The following is a 21500-nucleotide window of genomic DNA, read 5'->3' as shown; positions in this document are numbered from 1 at the left end:
TACACGGGTCCGATAGTAACTCAAGTACTAGGACTTAATAAGAGGCCCTACCTGTAATTTATAGATGGGGATACCCGATCGAGTATAACGTTAACTGTAGAGAAGTAACTACTAGATTCTAGCATTGGTATATATAGTCTATAGGAAGATAATTCGCAAAAGAAGAATACAGCCTGGGCTGCACCAGAGGAGGTCGACCAGCTATCTCCTATTCTGGCGTAGCACAGGAAAAAACACCCCGAACCTTGCCGTTCCGGTAGCTGTTGGCCTGTTGGTACACCGTCAGTGACCATTTTGGAGGGAAATACGAGGCGAGAAGGGTCTAACTTACGATGTCATCGACACTAGCATAGATGCCCGCCCCCAGGATGACTAGGCCAATAATGAAAATACACAGGTTGAGGATGCCCAAAGCCAAGTTTTTTGGGGAGTTCCACCTGCCGTCCCGGAGAAGCATGAACCACATCAGAGCTGGGAAGTAAAAGGTGAAGCCGGAGATAAAGAGGGACGACGAAATAGAGAGCAAATCAGAAAAAAAGGGTATGACTTCAGCAATCACAAACGCAATAATAGTAGCGAAAGTGATAAAGGCGATCCAGGTGATCCACCCCCTCGGAGTGTTGACGAAGCGAGTGGCGGAGTTCTTGAAGATGCGGCCATGGACCAGACGCCCGAGGACAGTGGTGTTAATAGAACCACTGATGAAAATTACCGGCAGGGCAACACCAAAGGCGATCCGGCTGATTAATGTCCCCGCAGAGAGCAGAGCAGGGCTCTTGACGTCCTGGCCGACAAAAGCATAAACCAATCCGCCTGTCACAGTGTAGATAAAGATCTCTACTATCCCCAACGTCCAGATCGACTTCATAAAATCTTTCGGGGTGTGCATTTCGTCCATGAAGGTAAACTGGCACATGGCAAAGCTGTAGGCAAAGCAAATGTTCGTGATGGCGATGAACGCATCAGTAAATGTGACGCCCTCCTTTGGCCATGCTGACCAGTTGACACCGGACAGCCCACCAGGTGCGTTGGCACTCTCAACACCAGTGGCAATGATGGTGATACCAATGGCGAGGATAATAGAGCCGAAGTCAACGTAGCCAAGGATCGCAACCTCAGCAAAACTCGGCGGGATCGCAAGGAGCATAAGGAGGATGGCGGAAACGACGGCGAAGACGACGGAGCAGATGCCGCTGCCAGTGATATTTTGGAAGGCGATAGTGCCCGTGAGACAGTGTGAGCCAACGAGAAACAGCAGTTGTAGGATAAGCATAACGTTGATCAGCTCATAGCCAAAGCGGCCGAACATCAACCTGCCCGCATCAGGGTAATGGGCGACCTGTGGAAAGGCGACTTTGACCTGGCCGACGATGTAGCTGGTATAAACGGCAATCAGACCAATGCTCACAGAGCAGATAACACCGGCGATCATGCCCAGCGAGGCAAAGGCGGACGGGATGGACAAACTCCCCAGTGCGATCGCCTCGACGATGAGCACTATCGTCAGGCGCTTCCATCCTAGACGGTTGTACTTCTGGATGCCCAGTTCGTAGATGTCCCTCTCATACCTCCCCCTCTCGCTTAACTCGCCAGACAGGTCGGTGTCGTATTCGCCAGCGGGGCTCGACTTCTCCCCTTTGTCTCTCTCCATAGTGCTCGTGTGTACGTAGTAAAGGGAGTCGCGGTGCCCAATACATACAACCGCTGTTCGAGGATGTTGGCCAAACGCGAAGGCATGTCAAGAATTGGGAGGGCGGGTTTCTTTTTAATTGTTTAGTCCCCTTTTGTGCTCGGTATGGCCGGGCCCTAACACACTTACTTACTCGTACGCAGGCAAAATGTGGAGAGAGAGCTCCACCAATATCGCCACTCGATTCGTATTAAATTACAGTGCCTGCCTATTTTTATTGACAGCACAGTAATAATTATAGCCTTCGACTTATATAGAATGCTAAAGGATAAATTAATCAATTAATAGCGTCGTCCTTACAACTGTGAGATTACCTGTCTACTTCTGAAGTTCTAATCGGTCTTATCCCTTCGATAAATTTTTTTTAATTTAAAATCAGTAGCGTCGTTAGATAATATAGCTGTAATTTGATTATTTTATTAAATTATAAGGCGATTTCTTTTAATACTTATAAAATCGTAGTATATAGATAAGTAGATAGTTTTTATAAAAATATTTATTATAAGAAGCCTACTCTATACAATGAGGCCCGTGCCGGTACTAAAAGCAACTACGTACACCTATACGCCACTTTTAAAAAGCATAGAACGCTTTTAATACTAGTATGCTATGCCTTGTAAAAACCAAAAAAGACCAAACGCCCCTCCGACTATTATGCTTTGCTCTAGAACACAAAGCACACACAGACCTGCACTGACGCCGCTCGCTGTATAGAAACACAAACCTTCTATATCCGCGGAGAGTTAACGGTACAATCATCGCCAATCGTTTCAGCAACCTAGTTATCCTCGATGCCCTCCCAGGGTAGCGTTTCGTCCTGGTCATTTTCGCCCTCCTTAGTTGTATCTTCATGGTTAAGTCCGATGTTTGAAAGTGTCCTCTCCACCTCCTCGTCGCTCATTTCTTGGCCACTCTGCTTCTGACCCTCGAGAACGTCATAGAGTGCATAAACTTGATCAGACTTGTGGTCAATTTGCTTCAAGAGTTCCTCAAGGGTTTTCTTCATCGTCTTTCGCGCTCGCCGGCCCAAAGACGAGTCATGTTGGTTATAAGCCACTTGGACTTCTGACTGCCTCATTTTCAGATGGGCAATTTCATCTTGGAGTCCCTTGATGACCGTTGCAAGGGCTAGGCCGGGCTGAACAGAAGGTCGAATCGTTGGTTCATCTTCGTATGGGGCTGGAATCGGCATTCGCTCCGACACGGGAATTGGGACATCGATACGAATAGTTTGTTTCGTTCCATTGGTAGCGTTACTGTCACCATATGATGTAACTTGGCGGCAGAGAATGCAGTTACTGGCATTATGTTGGCATAATCCATCTAGGACTCGACGTGCATCTGGCGTAAGCCGAGGATGATCCTTTCCATTTTGCTGGCTACCGAATTCAATGTCGGGAATGATAAAAGCAGACGTCATATCGTCCTTTTCAGTACGATGGCGGCGGTAGGTATGGGCATGGACGGAGGTCTCTGAATGGTGGCGGCGGTGAGATGTGGATGCCTGGGAGTTTTCATGATGACTCCGTGACTTGCCGCTCTGGGCACTCTTCACACTCAAGCAGTCCGTTAAATCTTCTGCATGTAGGGCGTTTGAACCGGCGCTCCTGACGCTCAAGCAACCGGTAAATTCATCCCGATTTCGGGTGTTGGTATTTTTCAAGATACCAACTAGCTCTTGTGTTGAACGCGGGTAGGAGGATTGAATGGGATGGTTGGATTGGACAGTGTCATCATGTATAGAAGGAGTTGTAGCACCTCTTTGGCGCTGCTGCAGCTCTTTCACGTCACGTAAATTCCGGACATGCTGGCGAAGGTTTGTCATGAAGCCTTGGCCAAGTATACTTGCATACGAAGACCCCTCAAGAGTGTCATCTCCAGGTGTATTTCTAATATAGTCGTGGATTGTGGTGCCGTTAGTAGTATCAACATCGAGTGATGCATCATGAGTGCCCAGGGCTGTGGCTTGACGAGCATTGCCCGTTTCTTGATCGAAATCATTCAACTGAGGAGGATCTGGTCGGTAATTCACACCCCCTAGCTTGACATTATAGCTATCTTCAGTGGCTTTTCGACCGCGGCTGCTGGTAATATCTAGATCGGCGTTGGTACCGTCTACCTCATTCATCCGTTTTTCATTCTGCTTCATCACCATTGAGGCGGGACCCTGGGGAATTGAGTCAAGGTGCAAAGATCTCCGTCCGTATTTCGGCTTGCTTTCGGCTCTATGATGCGAGGTGAGCCCGTTGTGCTTAGAAGTAGTTGCAAGGGTGATCTCTCGCGTGTTCTCGTGGATTTCTTGAGTCAGCTCCTGTAATTTCGTAACGACTTCTTCTTGTCGCAGAATTTTATTGCGAAGTTTGGTTTCCTTCTTCTGCCAGGTATCCGCATGCTCTTGGCTCTTGGCCTCAAACTGGCCCAACTCCTTCTCTAGAGCCTCGTTCTTTCGTCTCAATGACCTGTTCTCGAACTCTAGCTGTTCAAGGGACTCGCCTCTCATTCTCAACAAAGAGATTTGATTTTGTGCTGCTTCTAACTCCTTGACGGCGCTCCCGTCTTCCTGTTGCTCCTTTTGTTGTAGCTCCCTGAGGAGATCCCCTCTTTCCTTTCTCAAAGAATCATTCTCATCCTGCAACCGCTCGTTTTCTAGATAAGCCTCTGCTAGTTGTTTCACTGCCTGGTCTCGTTCGATAGTGCTAGCTTTGAAAATCACATCGTGATTAGACACTCTTTGCTCACTAGCATCGAGTTGATTTTGAATTGATATGATACGCGCTTGGAGTCCTGGAATTTTTGTAAGCACATCGCTGTTTGAGGGACTTTGGTGGGAATTCATACTTGATACCTCCCTAAGGGACCCCCCGTGGCGATCACTTCCACTATCACCCATTCCCAAAGCGCTATCGGGGCGCACATAATCCGGAAGTTCCTTCCTCTCGAGTGCTAATTGGTGGTTGTCCTTTGTGATGTCATTTATGATATGTTTCTGATCTCCATTTTCTGCTTCGACACGAGCAATTCTGGCTTTGAGCAGGTTAATCAACTCATAGATATCTTCTTCCTCGTCCGGTACTACGATTGCATCGACTGGGCCGAACGAAGCGTTGAGTAGAGTGGCTTTGGATGTATGGCGATTGTGGATCTTTCCGCCATGGGCAAAAACTGGTACTCCATTGTTGAATGTCCCCGAGTCCACATCGGAAGCTGCTCGCATGCCAGGCAGTAGAAATGATTGCTGGGTAGGATTTGGGGTAGCTGAATTTGTGGTGTAGTGGGGGATTTTCTGTGGCCCGACTTGTGGCTTGGAAGGTGTGTTTGATGCTGCTCTAACCATAGCTTCATCAACAACTTCGGAGGGTTGCCTCTTGGAAGAGACATTCGGGGAGGCTGAGACGCGTTGTAGGTTTTGCGCCTGTCCATTAGCAAAGCGGCTGTTCTTGGGAGGTTGGAGAGTGCTAGTAACAGGTCGCTCTTGGCCAATGAATGAGCCATCGGATTCATCGGCAACACGAGCATGTAACTCTGCAAGACTTCGGCGTTCGCCGCTAATTGTACGGCTGGCGTGGGATATGTAAGGAGAAGCTTTTGCTGAACCTTGTGAAGCGGGAGGGATGTTTTCCTTCTGTTCGGTGCTGTTATGTTGAGCGGTTTCTTTAAAGGATCTATTGCGTAGCGCGTCCTGGAGAATTGAATGGTTTGTACTGGTGCGCTTTGGCGTATGGAGGATCTTGGTGCTGCCCATTGTTATAATAGGTGATGAGGGCGAGCCTGAGTATTCAACACGTGGATTGGATGGATGTCGTGTTGGAGCACGTCCAACTTCGACATTGAAGGTGTCATCCGAACTTCCTGCGTGGGAAAAGTCTGGAAATGCGCGTCCAATTGCAGAAGTATTGATGACGAACTCTTGCTGTGATCGTGGTTGCCAACGACCGTATTTCTTTGCGGTGTCGCGTAGCTCAGGAAGCTTTTGGGAGTAATTGGTGTTCAATTGTTGGGTAGACATACAAGCTTCGTCCCGGATGGGATCAAAGTCGGTGGATATTGTAGAATCGGTGCTAACGGTGCCATGATTGGAGCCTGTGGAGGACGCGACCGAAAGCATGGAGTTGTTGACGTCGCGCGATCTCTCTCTCGCCATCCGAGACCGATGACGCGAGGGAGGAAAGGCTGTCGACATGTTTCCCAAACTGCCGGAGTATGTTGGCGAGTATGAGTATGGAGTGCGCAAAGTGATATCGGGGGTTGATAACTGTGGTGCAGGATGATGTTGATGATACACCTAGTCAGAAAATCGTAGCCAGCGCAAGACGCGTTCCGCAAGCAATGGGTTTGTTGGCGCTGCCTTTGTCAATGAGAGCAGGATGTATGTTAGCCAAAGCGTAATTAAGACACGATACACCAAAGGATGACGATCTCAGCAATGCGTTGTTGTGTCGATGCATGAGGAAGAGCAAAGGAAGAAGAGGTCGAGGTCGAGAGTTGTTGACATTCGACCCGAAGCAGGCTAGCGCGGCATGGCGCCGGTGCCCCACGTCAAGCGCGTCTATATCGTAAGGTACCTAGGTACCTAGTTAACGCCTCAGGCAGAACAGGGCTCGGCGTGTCTGTATCATCTGTGCTTTTGCCATCGCCAAACTGTTCGAAGGTTGAAAATTGTCCCGGCACGAAGTACATGTGCCTTCTTTTTCACTAATGCATGTTGCTTTTGAGTGCTCTGCAACCTTCTTCAGCTTCTATTCTGTCCTGACAACGAGGTATATGCCGATTTAGACTTTTGAAGCATTTTATCCCACCTCCCCTACGGCTTTATTGTCTCGCCCCATTTTACGGAACGCTGCACTGGCGACTGATTCAACGAGACGCCTAGTTCTCAACCTGCTCTAGGCATGGCTAGCAGACCTAGGGACAGCTTCCTAGATCTAGAGAGACATCGGAAGCTGCTCGAGGACAATATAAAGCAGCTGCGAGATTCATTGCGTCACTGGCAAACCTGGGAGGCTGAGTATGAGGGTTTTAAAGAAGAAATTTTGGCGGCAGATCCAACGTCAAGCCATGCTGAGCTGCTTTGCCTGGGCCGGGAATACAATGGCGAACTTGTCAGTCAGAAGGAGATCGAGGATATTCTGGGCGTTGCCACCACCCGAACCGTTGCCCAGGTCGTTAATCTGCTCGACAGGCGCCTAGACTACGTCGAGAGGAATGTCCGCACGGTTCAGACGCAACTTGAAGCTGCGGAGAATAGACTTGCAGCCGCAACGATTATAAGTACGCCGGATGTTAGGAACGAGGAAGGCTTGCCGTTGACCGATATTGTCGAGGAGCTGGATGAGGAAGGAAATGTCATTTCAAGCCACACGTCCCAGCCTGGGAGCGCAGAGTCACAACTGCTGGAGGCGCTTCGGAAATCCGGAGTGGGCGATATACCAGAACGCCTCCTTCCAACAGGCTCGCCGATTAACTCCACATTTAATGAAGATACCAAGAAAAGCCCTCTAGATGCAAGAAAACCCGCCACAAAGGCAGTACAATTCGCCCCAGATACGAAACCTGGCCCGGAACCCCAAAAGTCTCAAACGGCTAAGAGGATTGAAGAAATAATGGCCATTTCAAAACATCAAAGTATTAAACCCTCGGAACCTGCGATAATTCCCACCGACGAGTCAGCCGAGGATGCGACTCTTCGTCAAGAGATGCTACAATACGGGCTGTCAGAAGTTGGAGCTGTGGTTGCGGAGCTGAATCTTGAAGAGGGTAGCGATTGGAGTGGCGAGGATTATGATGAGGACGAAGCAAGTAGTATGGATGACGAAGATGAATTTGGCCGATCTACTTGCCGAAGTGTTAGTGATCAATTAAGGCAAGAAATGATGGAGATAGAAGAGCGGCTTGGCAGGAGAGTGGTGGGAAATGTTGGCAACGAATCCAGTGATTACGAGACTACTACGGAAGGTATTGGACGAATCGCCATAAATGGATCGGGCCAGAGTAGTAATCCGGAACCGCCTGTCTCAGGACAACCTGCAGATAACACCGCCGATAAGTCAACACCAACTGCTGTTGTGAAAAAGTCTGTCCGCTTTTCAGAAAATCTCGATATCGCGCCTGCTTCCAAGCCAGATCCTGCCCCCCGGCCGACGAAGACAGCTCCAATCGGTAATATTATAGAGCGCGTAGCAACAAGTGTAGCTCCCGCAATGTCGCAAAGGACCAGCACTGTACCAGCTGGGCCTGAAGGAATGTCCCTAGCACCAAATATCATCGAGCGCGATGTGCCCCTTAATACCTCGGCAGCAGAACCTGATCAGTTTGATCCCAATTTACTGTATCAGGAAGTAGCCACCGGGTATCATCGAGCACGCACCAGAATGATCCAACGCCAAGGAGGCTTTTTAAGAGAGGACGAGAGCGCGATCGTGCCCTTGACCGAGGAGGAAGGTGGTCCTAAGAAAATGAGTAGATTTAAAGCCGCAAGGCTTGCGAGGTAGTAGAATACAGTCTAGTTATTCTTCAGTTGGGGATTCACAGACGAATGCGAAACCGCGGGTTTGTATAGCGGTATATTTCCCACTATCTGCCTCGGACACTGGTCGGGCAGGTTGAGCATCTGCCTAGATGCATTGCTTTCAATCTCCTTACTATTCACTTTGTTTAAGCACCGTCATATTTCCAGTATTACCTCATAGGAACGCAACATCTGACAATCAGTGTGGAGCAGTAGATTGATTGCTCTTACATTACTGATGCGTTCCCAGATCAAATATTAGGGCCCTCTGACCTCATGATCTTTGAAATTTAGTGATCTCGAGGATTCGTTTCACCCTTTACATTGCATGTTATACATTCATTTCCTTGAGAACATTAGTACAGACTTAGCGAAATCACATTACACTCTTAGTAAAGTGCTTCTAGGTCTTGATCCCCCTGCTGAAATTCTGCGGTGCTGCTGATAGGGCCGGATACTTCTTAGGGTTGGCCTAGGAAGAAGCACTCAGGCTGCAACATAGAGTCTTTTCAATCCTTCATTAGATAAGCTTCTAAATATGCTGGCTCAACCAGACCATAATTTGTTTTTGCACGATCTCAAATTTAACTATCTTATTGCTCCCGGATGTGCAGTTTTGTTCCCTCCCCCTCTTACTTCGTCTCATTCACGTAACCTGTATGTATCAGCCCCCCGGGAGAGAAAGATTCCCGGAGGCAATATAATTGCAAACCAATAGGATGGTAGATAAAGAGTGACTGATCGTGCTATATGTGATTAGCCTCACTGCCTACCTTCTCTTCTTTTGGATACCTGTACGGCTGTGCAGTTGGCCTACCACTTCCTTTCTGTCTCCTGTCTCCTTTGATTAAAGCGATCTATATTACGACCACCTTCAGCTATTATCTGGTAGTTCAATTTCATCTCATCGTTTTTCCACGACTCAATTGACCCACCGCTCCCCCCTCTTGATGCTGATCTAACGGGTACAGGGTGTTGGACCTGCTATATAGGTATGGAATAAGGGGATAACGAGGCTTAATCATCCGGTTGGTGATTAGGTCATACAGAAACACTCTATGGAGGGATTAGGATGGGTTAAATGTTGGCTCTGCCTAGTCTCTGGGTCTGCAAGTAAGGCTGGGCAAGATCTGGGACAGCAGCATGCTCAAACGTGGGCTGGATATGCTTAGTGCTTTCTTCCTGTCTACTTGTCAGTATCCTCCCGTGGTGGCAGGACTTGTGACGGATCCCTCACCGTGATACACTCCATTTTATTCCTGTTGAGAGCAACCTTAAATCGTGAGAAGCTTGGTATGTTGACATATTCGGAACACGGTTAAATGCTACTGTAGGTAGGTCACTCATAGTTACCTATATCTACCTACCAATATAAAATGCTAGAACCTACAACTTTAGCTCTTGAAACTTGACCCTTAACATAAAGCGATGCCCAGCATTCGGCAGCTAAATATATCAAATACCTACGTAAGTTGGTACCTCAATATCGTAGAGAAAGGAAATAGCACGTGATATAATCCTGGGCAATTATTTACCTACCTAGGTACCTAGGTACTTGGTCTCATCTCGACTAATAAGATACTTCCTCTCTCCCTCTTCCCCCTCCTTCTCTTCCACCCTCCCATCCTCCCATCCTTCTAAACATCCTTCTTATCATCTATGACATCCTGAGATGGCATCGTTGTGGCGGATTCACCCTTAATTCTCCTCCACCTGCTTGTTTCGCATCTCGGTTGGGATCCTTCGTATTGGGTGTCCCTATCCTCGCCCATGCTTCATCCTCCCCTCATTTATCTGCCACCTTTGATTCCAGCCTCTCCTGCGATAAGGTAGCATGTTGATTCGTTTAAAGGAATGTAAGATAGTCGCTATAGCAATGGCCATAGCCTCACCGCCTGTCACCTAATTTTTAGGTCTCTGCTCGAATTCCTTCTATTCCTTCGAGTTTCATGATCTCATTACGCCTCCCAAGAACCCCGCATCTACCGAATCAATGCATATTGCACCTCTCCTGTTATCTAGGCTTGCCTAGTCACCAATTAGTCGATTCGTTGTGCATTCTCAGCAGTTATTGGCCTTTTTAAAAAGGAGGAGTTGAAGCCTGTCCCTGGCGATTTAAAATGTGTCGACATTTAAGCCTGCAATATCCTAGGAGGCTTTAGGATATACGTATTGGATCCTCATCATTCTAGGGCCATGATCCGCCGCGTCCTTGTTGCCGGGCCTGGGATCGTTTTCTTCTGACATCCATAATATCGTTTCAAGTCACCCGGGCTCCCCTAGCCTAACTTGCGTTACCATCTGCGCTGACCCTTCCTGCCGATACTTGTTTATTTCCCTCAGCTTATAAAGTACTCTCTCTAGAATCAGCGATAATCTTCTACTCGCCCATCTGAATATTATACATTCATTTTTGCTGTCCGACTATTCATCCTTTGCATCCTACAACCGTCTTTTCAGAGCTCTATTCTTCTACCTTTTCCCGTTAAGCTTGATTTCTTAAGTTTTCGTTCGTTTCTAGACAATCTTACGTGGCATTTTCAGTTATTAAAAATGAAGGGCATATACCTTGGATCATTGGCTCTTGCGTTCTTGGGAGTGGCCCGAGCCGAAGACTTAGGGGGACAGCAAATTATCACAACATACGAAATGCAAGTCGTGACTTCACAGCTTCTGATTACCACACGGGTTCCGCTTTATATTACTTTGACAGACAGTGCCGGCTCGGCAACCGCAAGTGAGCTCTCAACTCCATTTTTGTTAGTCAGGTAGATTATTATAACCCTTTGCTAATATTTCTCTTAGCCATAGCGACAAACGTTTCGCTGGCAGGCCCAACGCCGGTTGTTTCAAGCGCCCTAGTGGCAGTTGGGACTGCCACCTCATCAGTTCCATTGACTACTTCGACTGTTACGTCCACCATACTTGAGACGATCACTTCATGCATTAGCAACCCAAGATGTACCAATGGGCATATAGTTACTAGGACTACCGTTTTCACGACAACATGCCCAGTGACCCAGGTTGGGGACAGTACTGTTGTACTCTCAAGCACAAGAACTGTCACTGTGAGTATTCGAGTTCCGGTATTGCAAGGCTTGGAAATATGAACTTCAAGTGCTTCCGTGCTGAATTGGTGGTGTGAGAGATGATGGCAAAATAGTTCATTCCTGCCATAGTATTTACATATTCAGATGTATTAAAATAATTCAACAGGCCACTGACTTCTTCTACTGCTACAGGCCCCAACTAGCATTGCCTTGGGCAAATCCCCGTCAGGTAGCCTCAACGCTACGGGGACTACCCCTCATCCCACAACACGTTCGAGTTCGACGGAACAAACTACGTCGAGATCGATCCCAACCGTCCTCCCGCCAGTTTTCAACAGTTCCCTCCCAGCGGGTTCAGCATCAACTACCCAACACTCAGTAACCACTACGGCGTTGACAAAAGCCTTGGATACCTCCAAGTCGAACGTCGACCTCAGTTCCACCACAGATTCAGGCGCGCCGACAACCTTTGAAACGGGCGTGATAGCAAACCCCTCCACCTCCACCTCATCGCCGACCTCGACTATCACCGTCCCATGCGAAACGACGTATGTCAATGGCGGCCTTGTGCCGTTCCACGGTGTACCGGTCCAAGCCGGCGCACGAGTGACCATGGAGGGGACTATCTACAGCTTCCCGGCCGATGCCTCCGGCTCCATCCGCCTCGCGCACAGAAGGCCGTCAGGTTTCCCTGTGACTGCTAGCAATGGAACCCATCATCACCAAGGACGTCCGACCGGTTCCCATAAGCTGCCGACCTCGTCCCCGAGTTTTGGGCGCCCAATCCCTACTGCTCGCCGATTCCGTCCTCGCCAGTAGGATGGTTCTTGGTCTGTGTCGAGTTGAAGCTCGGAAACCGACCACCCCTCGGGGACATTTCTTGTTCGTCCGGAGGCTGGTACCTTCGTCGTCCTTCGACGCTTGCTGGATCTGAGCAGCATCTTACCATGCTCTCGACAAGCCCTTCACTTCTGTCTCAGCTGTATAGACTTTACGTAGGGTAGGTGGGGAGTGCGCAGCGCTCGGGTTCTTTTTTTGTTCTTCTGTTTTATGTGGCTGCATTGGATTTGAGTTGCGGCTCGGAGAGCAGGCTCTAGGCGCACGGCGTACTCGTATGGGATGGGTGTAAATAGATTCAAGAGAGGCCAGGAATCCAATCCAATCCAATCCAATCCAATCTAGAGTAGGTACTCATACTCGTTGCAGTTTCTTATGACATGGCCATACAGACTATCTAGGTAGGCACCTGGCATGCCGCACTGTAAATCTTACGGGTCGCTACGAAGTACTTTGATATCGTAGCCTTGCCTGCCGAGTGCTGACCAAGAGCATATGGTGATATGGTGGGGGTGGCTGAGTGGCTGTGCTCGATCGACGAGGCTGCCATCTCTGGATCTCCCCCGGTATTACTATTCAGGAAGTATTAACATGAACATTATTAATAATTGCGCCCATTTCCCATTGTTTTCTCTCTAGGGCCTTCCGGCTCCGTGTCTGGGCAGCTGATCTCTGGAGTCTGGAGTCGCTCCTGCTCTTTCCTGCTCTTTCCTGCTCTCTCCTGCCCTCGCTCCTGCCCTCTCAACTGCCGCCACCATCATGGGCCTAACCCGGCCTCGGTCTAGCGCAATGACGTGATCGGCAAGGCTGTCACCACCGATCAGTCAAACAATGCAAACTGGTGCAGCTGGTGCAAACGGCGAAAAGATCCGCCTCGAGCACATCATCCATCCACCCACCCATCCACCGCCTATTAATCATCCCACTTCGCCGACTATCCTCCGTCCTCCGGGCTCCTTTCTTCTATCTTCCTCTCTCGTCTCTCCCCACCCCCATCGATATCTACATCTCCACCTCCATCTCCATCTATTGTCCTCTCCAGACCTCCAGACACAAGACATTAAGCTGCCCTTTCAGCAAATTTTGTTTAGCATCGTCCCCAACTTCATTTCGCATCTTCTAAGTCTTGACCACCCCCACATCGGCAATCTTCACAATGTCTGCTACAGAGGAAAGACCAACGCCGTAAGTTCTTGTACTTTTGTTCTTCGCCGGCACCCTTTTGTGATTGTGAAGTCTCCATGGTGAGGGGCACGAAGGAGCCCGGAAAACAACCAAAACTCAACTAACTAGGCCACAATCAACCCTGAAATCCATGAAACCTCCCCCCCCCCCCCCCCCAAAAAAAAACTATCCATGGTAAATTTGGGGAAATGGGAATGGAACTCACATGGCTCTAATACCATCAAGTTGGCTATGGCCCAGTGGCTGGGATGTTACCAGTCGGCCTACGTTTTTTTTCCGTATCAATAATCGTTCCCGAGGCTGACATCTATTTCCTAGTCTTCGCCTGGGCTCCATTGCTCCTAACTTTAAGGCCGAGACCACAAATGGCCCCATCGATTTCCACGAGTTCATCGGCGACAACTGGGTCGTTATCTTCTCCCACCCAGAGGATTACACCCCCGTCTGCACCACCGAGCTGGGTGCCTTCGCAAAGCTCGAGCCCGAGTTCGCCAAGCGCGGGGTCAAGTTGATCGGCCTCTCTGCAAACACCGTCGAATCCCACGGAGGATGGATCAAGGACATTGATGAGATCGCGGGCAGCAAGCTGAGCTTTCCCATCATCGGCGACAAGGACCGAAAGATCGCCTATCTCTATGACATGTAAGAGCCCCGATTCCGTATGAAACCGTGCGCCTCTCCGCCCGGGCCTGAGTTGTACTGAGCTGACCCCTCCCTTTAAGGCTGGATCACCAGGATATCACCAACGTAGATTCCAAGGGTATCGCCTTCACCATCCGCTCCGTCTTCATCATCGACCCCAAGAAGACTATCCGCCTCATCTTGTCCTACCCGGCATCTACTGGCCGCAACACCGCCGAAGTCCTGCGTGTGGTTGATTCTCTTCAGACCGGTGACAAGTATCGCATCACCACCCCAATCAACTGGGTTCCCGGCGACGATGTGATTGTGCACCCAAGCGTCAAGAACGAGGAGGCAAAAACCCTTTTCCCGGACTTCCGCATAGTCAAGCCATACCTCCGATTTACTCCTCTGCCCAAGGATAAGACTTCTGCTGCGGTCTAAATCGCGGGATCTCTGGATGATGAAGGGTAGGGAAGGGAATATGTTTGGGCCCAAGGTCTCATAGCAGGTAGAAAATTAAATGGGGAAGAGCACCATTGGATACCAGGGGATGATTCGAGCGCAAGTATGACGACCGGGGGCGGGGGAGAAATACCAAATAATGAATCCAGTTCAATCCAATTCAATCCCATACTTTGCCTCATTTAGCCTTGTAAATGGGGATTGTTGCTTGCCGCCATCCCCGTCACAGGCTGTACGTGTACGAAATATATGAGCCGTGTATGACGGAGGAAATGGTGGTATAACGGAACTGCCATTATAGAGATAATATCGAGTTAGTATAGTGCATTGCATGTAGGCTCAAATATGTACACCAGAGAGTGTCAGAATATGTGGAGCATTCGGATTTTACTACCTTGTATCTTATTCACACTACTATAGCCAGCGCAACATTTAATTACAAAACAAGTCCAGAGGAGTAAAATCAAATTTGCATAGAGAGGTATTATCACTTTAGAATTTATATTTTGATATGCTATAAAGTTAACACTAGTATTATAGTAATTCAGCTGCTGGTGTGAATACCGAGGGGCCAATAATGAACTAGCTACTGCCGCAGGTGAAACCTCTTGATATGCACGCCCTCAGGCACAGCAGCCGACACAACGCGAACTAATTTATTTGATGCAATAAATATAATAATAAGCATCCTCGTATCTGGGGAACGCCGCTCCATTCTACCGAATCCCCTCAACCGCCTCAACCCTCGACTGACCTGATATCCCCTGATATCCCGCGACGTCCACGCAGTATCGCCCTGGAAAGGACGCAGCCACAGCCAAGGTATCCCATACAGCGGTACGAATCACGTAGTACGACCTGACGATCCTCACGGCTCACGGCGGCGACGAGGATAACACGTGGAGACTGGCATCCAGCCTGCTGCATCGGACGAAGCGCAACAACAGTCGTCACCGACGACCGACCAACCAACCATACATACGGAAACATATTGTATGAAAGCACGAGGACTCGAACTTCGTACTAGACGCTTTGAACGTCCGAGCGACAGCGACAGGGAGAGTGCTGTACGAGTACCGCGTATCTGAAGCTATCGGCACATGCTCTCTCTCGGTGCTACAAGACTAGACTAGACCAGCCAACGACCACACGATCTTCACATTCACAAGCGGAAAAGAAGGCCTCAAAGGCAGCAGCCAACTTGCTGCCGCTGCCGAGTAGTGGAGGCGAAGGAGGGCAAGAAGAGGAGGACAGGGTAGAGCAGAGTAGAGCAGAGCACCTTCAACTTTCAAGCTCTCCGTGCAAGGAGCATAGCACACTGGCAAGGTCGTAGTCTCGAGGCATCGGGGACCTTTGAAAGGACAGGTTCGGCGACACCAACCGGAATTGGCTCTAGCTGCATTCGAATTTCGGAGAGCGCGAGGCAGATTGGGAATTGCTGCTCCCCAAGCACTCGATTGGCTTGTGAACGGATACTCATAGTCTGACGGAGTATACGAACAGTACGGTAGTACGAAGTCCCTACCGTTCGTTATACTTGGCGTGGGTAAGGAAGATCAGAGCCTCAGATATTGATCTGAGTCTTGAGACCCGCCAGACACGACGCCACCGTCTCAGGTATCTCTCGAGTACTAAGATCTCGCGACGAACGGCCCCTTTTGGCACCCTACCGAGTACGTAGTATTACTGTTATATTGCCCGGCGGGGAAAACTTGGAATACTGCTACTCAGCACCACTCGGAAGCAAGACAGAGCGTGTCTGTGCGGGCGGTGGTCTCCATCTCGCCTCATTCCGAGCCTCCGAGCCTCCTCGAACACCCCGGGGCTAGAATTGTTACCTGGCAGTAGTCGGTTACGAATTTATCAGGAACCAGAGTGGCAGCGGGGATTTACCCACGGTGCGGATCAGGCCTGGCCTTGCTTCAACATCCCAACGGAGAAGGTTCCTCGCGCTCTGGTACGAGACAGTGCGAGCGAGCTAGATCCCCGGTTTCCAGTCCAGTGAGCTATCCTCCACGTCTTTTCTCCTCCTCTCTTATTTGCTGGCCAGCAGTTGGCGATGACTTCCTCTGGTGGCCGCCAGCATGTATGATCATGGCAGACAAGCTAACATTGGAGCGGAAAGGCTCCCTCAGGTCCGGTCTCTCACCACCATCCTCCGCCGTCGAAGACGACTCTGGTCCTTCTCCCGAAAGAGGCGATTTTCTGGCCGGCGTGCGAAAGGGCATTAGGAAGTGGGGTTCAGTGTCCGGTGGGCGTGCCAGGCCGCCAAATATACAGGTTGGCGAAAGTTCAACCTCGACATCAACCGATCCCGATCCCGCGCTAGCATCTGCATCGACTGGCAATCCAAGGACCCCTCTGACGACGAGGAAGAAGCATGAGCGCAGTAGAAGCAACCTGAATCAAGAAAAGCCCTTGCCGAGGACCCCGATATCTCCAACATCCCCAGCTCCCAAACAACCCTCCGTCAACACATTCTCTCCTCCCGATACACCGAAAGTCTTTGCTGAAATGTCGCGACCAGCTGCGAGCGGTAGCCGGACTAGTACCATGGACTCGATGACGTCCGATTCTACCGCGCCAATGTACGCCGGTGGTTTCAAGCCGGCTTCAAGCACATATTTAGCAGATATGACCAGCAGCCAGGGTAGTATTGCAAGCTCAGGCAAGCAAGAAGCAGATGACGATAAGGAGATCACGACACCGCGCAGCAATGGCCCTCCATCTGCAGGCCCATCTCCCGCCCAGCCACGCTCTGCGGGGGGCGCAACAGGTGGAACACCTGGAGCTCCCTCATCAGCACACCTTTCGGGTCTCATGTGTAACGTACATCGAACCACCGGAAGAGAGCCTCATCCTCTCGTGGGTGCTACAACCACAATACTGGGGGATAAGCTCTACGTATTTGGTGGACGGATACTATCAAGATCGAAACCTTCCCTCACGTCAGATTTATATGAGCTCGATCTAATACGGCGACATTGGACAAAAGTTGATACGCTGGGAGATGTACCTCCTCCTCGATATTTCCATAGTGTATGCCCCCTGGGGGACACTAAACTTGTGTGTTATGGCGGCATGTCACCGGCACCGACCCAGGGCCAAAATCAGCAAGTGGTTTCTGCCCAGAATGTCCAGGATGCCCAGCCAGAAGTGGTTGTGATGTCTGATATTTATATATATGATGCACCGACAAGAACATGGACATTCGTTCCAACTCAAGAAACACCGCAAGGCAGATATGCACACTGTGCCACTATTCTCCCATCGTCCGCAACCTTCTCCTCCGTCAACGCCCCTTCTTCGGCGATTCACCATAACCCCTCTGGGTCCAATCCCAACCAAGGAAGTATTGGTGTTAATATTGATGGAACAGGTGGCGCGGAAATGGTGGTGGTTGGAGGCCAAGACAGCGCAAATCACTATATTGAGCAGATTAGCGTCTTCAATCTACGAAGTCTGAAGTGGGCAAGCACACAGCAGCTGGGGAAGAGCTGTGGTGCTTATCGCAGTGTGGTTGCTCCCCTCCCAGGCAACATCTCTGCTCGTGTGGGGAAATCCTCACCAACCAAACCGGACTATGGCAGTTTCGGCCAAGATGCAAAGGAGCCGGGATCGTCGATGTTGATTTACTCCAACTACAACTTCCTGGACGTCAAATTAGAGCTACAAATACGCTCATCTGATGGGACGTTGACCGAGAAGCCGATGCAGGGTACATTCTCACCACCAGGTCTTCGTTTCCCTAATGGTGGGGTCATAGACACAAACTTTGTTGTTAGTGGGACCTATCTCACGTCGTCAAAGCAAGAGTATGCTCTGTGGGCACTGGATCTACGGACCTTGACTTGGAGTCGCATTGACGCAGGCGGAAATGTCTTCAGTCAAGGAAGCTGGAATCGTGGCGTGCTTTGGAGTCGGCGCAATACTTTTGTTATTCTCGGCAATCGAAAGCGAAGCCTGGTAGAGGATTATAACCACCGACGAATCAATTTCTCGAATGTTTGCATGGTCGAACTGGAAGCATTTGGCTTGTACGATAACCCAAGAAGAGCCACGCCTATGTCTGGGTTTGTCTCTGCTAGCGCGCCTTTCGCTGCCCCATCATTAAGCTTAAGTTTACGGGCAGGCTGGACTGCTGGCGGACGCACACTTTCCAAAGCGGCAGAGGAATTAGGGCAGAGCGCACTTGGCCTGAGAGAGCTTGCAGATATGGATATCCTCTGTGTGGGCGGCGAAAGAATTCCCGTCAACTCCCGTGTCGTTGCAAGAAGGTGGGGAGCATATTTCGTGCAGCTTCTTCGTGAGGGAGCCGCAACACAGGACGGCAATGATTCTGCAACATTACGACCAGAGAATATGTTCCGTAACAACAACCCGAGTAGAAATAGTAGCATTACCATCACCCCGAGCGTTGGGAACTCGTCTTCAAATATGTCGACTTCATCCACACTCAACAATACCTCTACGGCTTCTATTTCGTCTGGACACCAGTCGGTTGAACCCTCTACACTCTATCTCCCTCCAGACTCGAGTGGTCTGGCTCCAACATCCCGGCCAAGGACGCTTTATCTTCCTCATACTCATTTGACCATACACTCACTTCTTCACTATCTTTACACCTCCTCGCTGCCGCCCTCCCCATCACCGCTTTGTACCCCGCAAATCCTATGTTCACTCCTCCAGCTCGCGCGTCCCTATAAGATCGACGGTCTCCTCGAGGCCGTAGTTGAACGGTTACACGGTGTACTTGATTCTAGGAATGCAGCAGCGGTATTCAACGCGTCCGCCATGGCTGCAGGCGGCGGAAGAGCGACAAGCTTGAATTCGGCATTCGGGGAAAACTGGCTCTCAACAGACTTTGCTGATGTCCCAGGTGGCAGTTCAAATGCAAGCCCTCCAACCACGCAGTTAGGGGCCATTGGTGGAGACCCGAATTCAAGAAGCCAGCTACTTCGCATTAACACCTCAGTTGGCGGTATTAGCACAGGGAGCAGTAGCAGAAGGGCCGATGACGAAGAGAGCTTGAGTGCATCATCAAGTGTGGCAAGTGATGCATTAGGCTCGGACGTCAGTGGGGGTATGACCTCCGACGCCGAATCGAGGAATGATGCAAATGGTAAGGAAATATGGAAGGGCGACATTAGTGCTGTGATTGGCCTGCAAAAGAGGGGATTGAGAGGATTGATGGAGGGGAGAAGGCTTAGAGAAAGAGGTGGGAGTGTACCACATGCACCGGGGCCGCGGGTAGGGTTGGGAATTGGAGCAAGCTAGTGTGGCTACTGATTTAGATGGAAAGGTGACTGGAACCATGAAAGCAGAAGGGGGCGTCGGGCTGGGGATTAAGAGAGATTATGAATTATGGAAGGATAAACAGTTGGGCAATGTTTTATGAGGGTTATGAAACCACGGCATTTGGGTGCGTAACTATTTGTCTTTGCTATGTATCCTTATTGAGGGTGGCCCTTGTAATCTCAGGCTATATCTGATTTAGGGAGCGCCTAAAAGTATTTATGGAAATTATTGGATGGCCATGTTCTTGCTATTAAAAAAAATATCAAAATAACCATACCGTATACTGTGATAAGGAGGTACGTTCGGGGGACGGATATGCTTTCTTGCTCTCCTCAGCACTTCACCAAACTCGCATTCCTACAGGCTACAGAACAACCGATTTGCTGCCCAGATACTCGAATAAGTAAAGTAGGATCCAGCGAGTAATTGCAAGATCTTCCTGGCTTTGAAAGCTATCATGTGTATTTGATTTAGTGTTATATACTCTACCTAAGGGCACCTAGTAAACCTTCGCCGTTGGTGGTCTCACGTGCTGGAGCTGGCCCTCGTGTCGGAACGTGATCTCGGCGTGCTCGGGTATGTCCGGGCCCTCGGCCTAAAGGGGATCGGTATCGGACGAAGAGTGGAGATCGGGCACAAGGCAAAGAGGAATAAGAAACCAGCTCTTCTTGGGAGCCGTTTTGGGTTCTCAAATGCCTCCAAAGTCAATGGTATTTGTGATGGAGAGAAGAGTATCGCCATGCTGGAACTGCCCCAATCAATCAAAGTCGCAACGCATACAAGCCACGCCACACTAACGCCCGAGACTCCACTGAGGTCTGCCGGATCCAAACTCCCCGCAGCCTGCAGACCATCACCATCACCACCATGCCCGTATACCATCACTCGTTCCCGTTTCGGTCGCCTTCATATTACCGCTTCCTCTCAAACCAGCTGCTGGAGCCTGCGATTGCCACCGACTGATCCATCACCCACTCGCCAACTCCGAGGTACTTGTCGATCCAGACATTGACATCTTTGTTCTCGGTGAGGGCATCTTTCTTGAAACTGGGTCTAAGGTCCCGCAGGATGGGAGCTGTCAGCCGATTTGATCTGCCATGATGAATATTCCGGATCCCAATACTCGTTCTGCAACACCGGCATTTCCCGACAGGATAGGATCGCGCAGACAGAAGAGGTTCAGGGTATGCGAGGGAATTAGACGTACGTTAAGCCCGTTGAGCGTTTCATGCCTGCGAGGAAAGCAGAGACTGGAGAGAGGTTAGCGGATGTCCTCGTCTACAGCACACACACGGGGCGAGCAGCAAAGCCAGCAAGCACATACTTAGGACGGCATCAAATGCATAGTGAGTCAACCGGCCGAGCTTTCCCCATAAACCAAATGTTAGCAGGTTGAGGAACTGAGCTGATTAGATTAGGTTCTAGCCACGGGGGACTTGAAGTTGAACTTAAAATTTGGGGAGGGGGCGACTAACCATGGCTGTTGGCATGGGTGTGTGTTTCTGGTTCTGATTCTGTTTGAATGAATGGTGTTGGTGAAAGGTAGAAAGGACGGCGGTGTACTTGGTTGTGGTTGTGGTTGTGGTTGTGGATGTGGGTGAAGTACCGGTATGATGCCCTCTCCCTTCTGATAATAACAAGTGATGCGATGCTGATTCAGAGGGACAACAGTACAGAGTACGAGGAGCTGCAGGTGCTTTGATACGCGAAGCCGCCTGGCCGCTTACCCGCTTATGGAGTAGCGCCTTGGGAGAAATGGCCGGGACAACAACCTCAGCTCATCTGGATACACGTGACTGGTATATCAGGTGATTGCAATATAGCTCACCGCTCTCCAGGACAACGAAGC

General features: G+C 49.9%; 7 protein-coding genes across 7 annotated transcripts; 4 read left to right on the top strand and 3 right to left on the bottom strand.

Annotated features, from left to right (window-relative positions):
* Positions 1–208: 208 nt before the first annotated feature.
* BP5553_07960 (Uncharacterized protein) lies at positions 209–1651 on the bottom strand (the record flags this gene model as incomplete). Its single annotated transcript, XM_032016583.1, has 2 exons — positions 209–268; positions 332–1651. 2 exons carry the CDS (start codon positions 1649–1651, stop codon positions 209–211), a joined length of 1380 nt encoding a protein of 459 aa, XP_031866874.1.
* An 817-nt stretch (positions 1652–2468) lies between these two features.
* Positions 2469–5870, bottom strand: BP5553_07959 (uncharacterized protein; the record flags this gene model as incomplete). Its single annotated transcript, XM_032016582.1, has 1 exon — positions 2469–5870. The coding sequence occupies one exon, from the start codon at positions 5868–5870 to the stop codon at positions 2469–2471; it is 3402 nt and encodes a 1133-aa protein (XP_031866873.1).
* Positions 5871–6579: 709 nt separating this feature from the next.
* Positions 6580–8178, top strand: BP5553_07958 (uncharacterized protein; the record flags this gene model as incomplete). Its single annotated transcript, XM_032016581.1, has 1 exon — positions 6580–8178. One exon carries the CDS (start codon positions 6580–6582, stop codon positions 8176–8178), a length of 1599 nt encoding a protein of 532 aa, XP_031866872.1.
* Positions 8179–10748: 2570 nt separating this feature from the next.
* On the top strand, positions 10749–12064 carry BP5553_07957 (uncharacterized protein; the record flags this gene model as incomplete). Its single annotated transcript, XM_032016580.1, has 3 exons — positions 10749–10932; positions 11001–11263; positions 11438–12064. The coding sequence occupies 3 exons, from the start codon at positions 10749–10751 to the stop codon at positions 12062–12064; spliced, it is 1074 nt and encodes a 357-aa protein (XP_031866871.1).
* A 1174-nt stretch (positions 12065–13238) lies between these two features.
* On the top strand, positions 13239–14332 carry BP5553_07956 (Mitochondrial peroxiredoxin PRX1; the record flags this gene model as incomplete). Its single annotated transcript, XM_032016579.1, has 3 exons — positions 13239–13267; positions 13586–13909; positions 13990–14332. The coding sequence occupies 3 exons, from the start codon at positions 13239–13241 to the stop codon at positions 14330–14332; spliced, it is 696 nt and encodes a 231-aa protein (XP_031866870.1).
* Positions 14333–16447: 2115 nt separating this feature from the next.
* On the top strand, positions 16448–19630 carry BP5553_07955 (Kelch motif; the record flags this gene model as incomplete). The annotated part of the gene is made up of 1 exon (XM_032016578.1): positions 16448–19630. The coding sequence occupies one exon, from the start codon at positions 16448–16450 to the stop codon at positions 19628–19630; it is 3183 nt and encodes a 1060-aa protein (XP_031866869.1).
* Positions 19631–20562: 932 nt separating this feature from the next.
* On the bottom strand, positions 20563–21141 carry BP5553_07954 (Duf1748 containing protein; the record flags this gene model as incomplete). Its single annotated transcript, XM_032016577.1, has 4 exons — positions 20563–20743; positions 20859–20901; positions 20976–21051; positions 21127–21141. The coding sequence occupies 4 exons, from the start codon at positions 21139–21141 to the stop codon at positions 20563–20565; spliced, it is 315 nt and encodes a 104-aa protein (XP_031866868.1).
* Between the last annotated feature and the right edge of the window lie 359 nt (positions 21142–21500).

The sequence above is a fragment of the Venustampulla echinocandica genome (genome assembly GCF_003357145.1).
Source record: "Venustampulla echinocandica strain BP 5553 chromosome Unknown scaffold_7, whole genome shotgun sequence".
Classification (NCBI taxonomy): domain Eukaryota; kingdom Fungi; phylum Ascomycota; class Leotiomycetes; order Helotiales; family Pleuroascaceae; genus Venustampulla; species Venustampulla echinocandica.
This window is presented reverse-complemented; position numbering and strand designations above follow the sequence as displayed.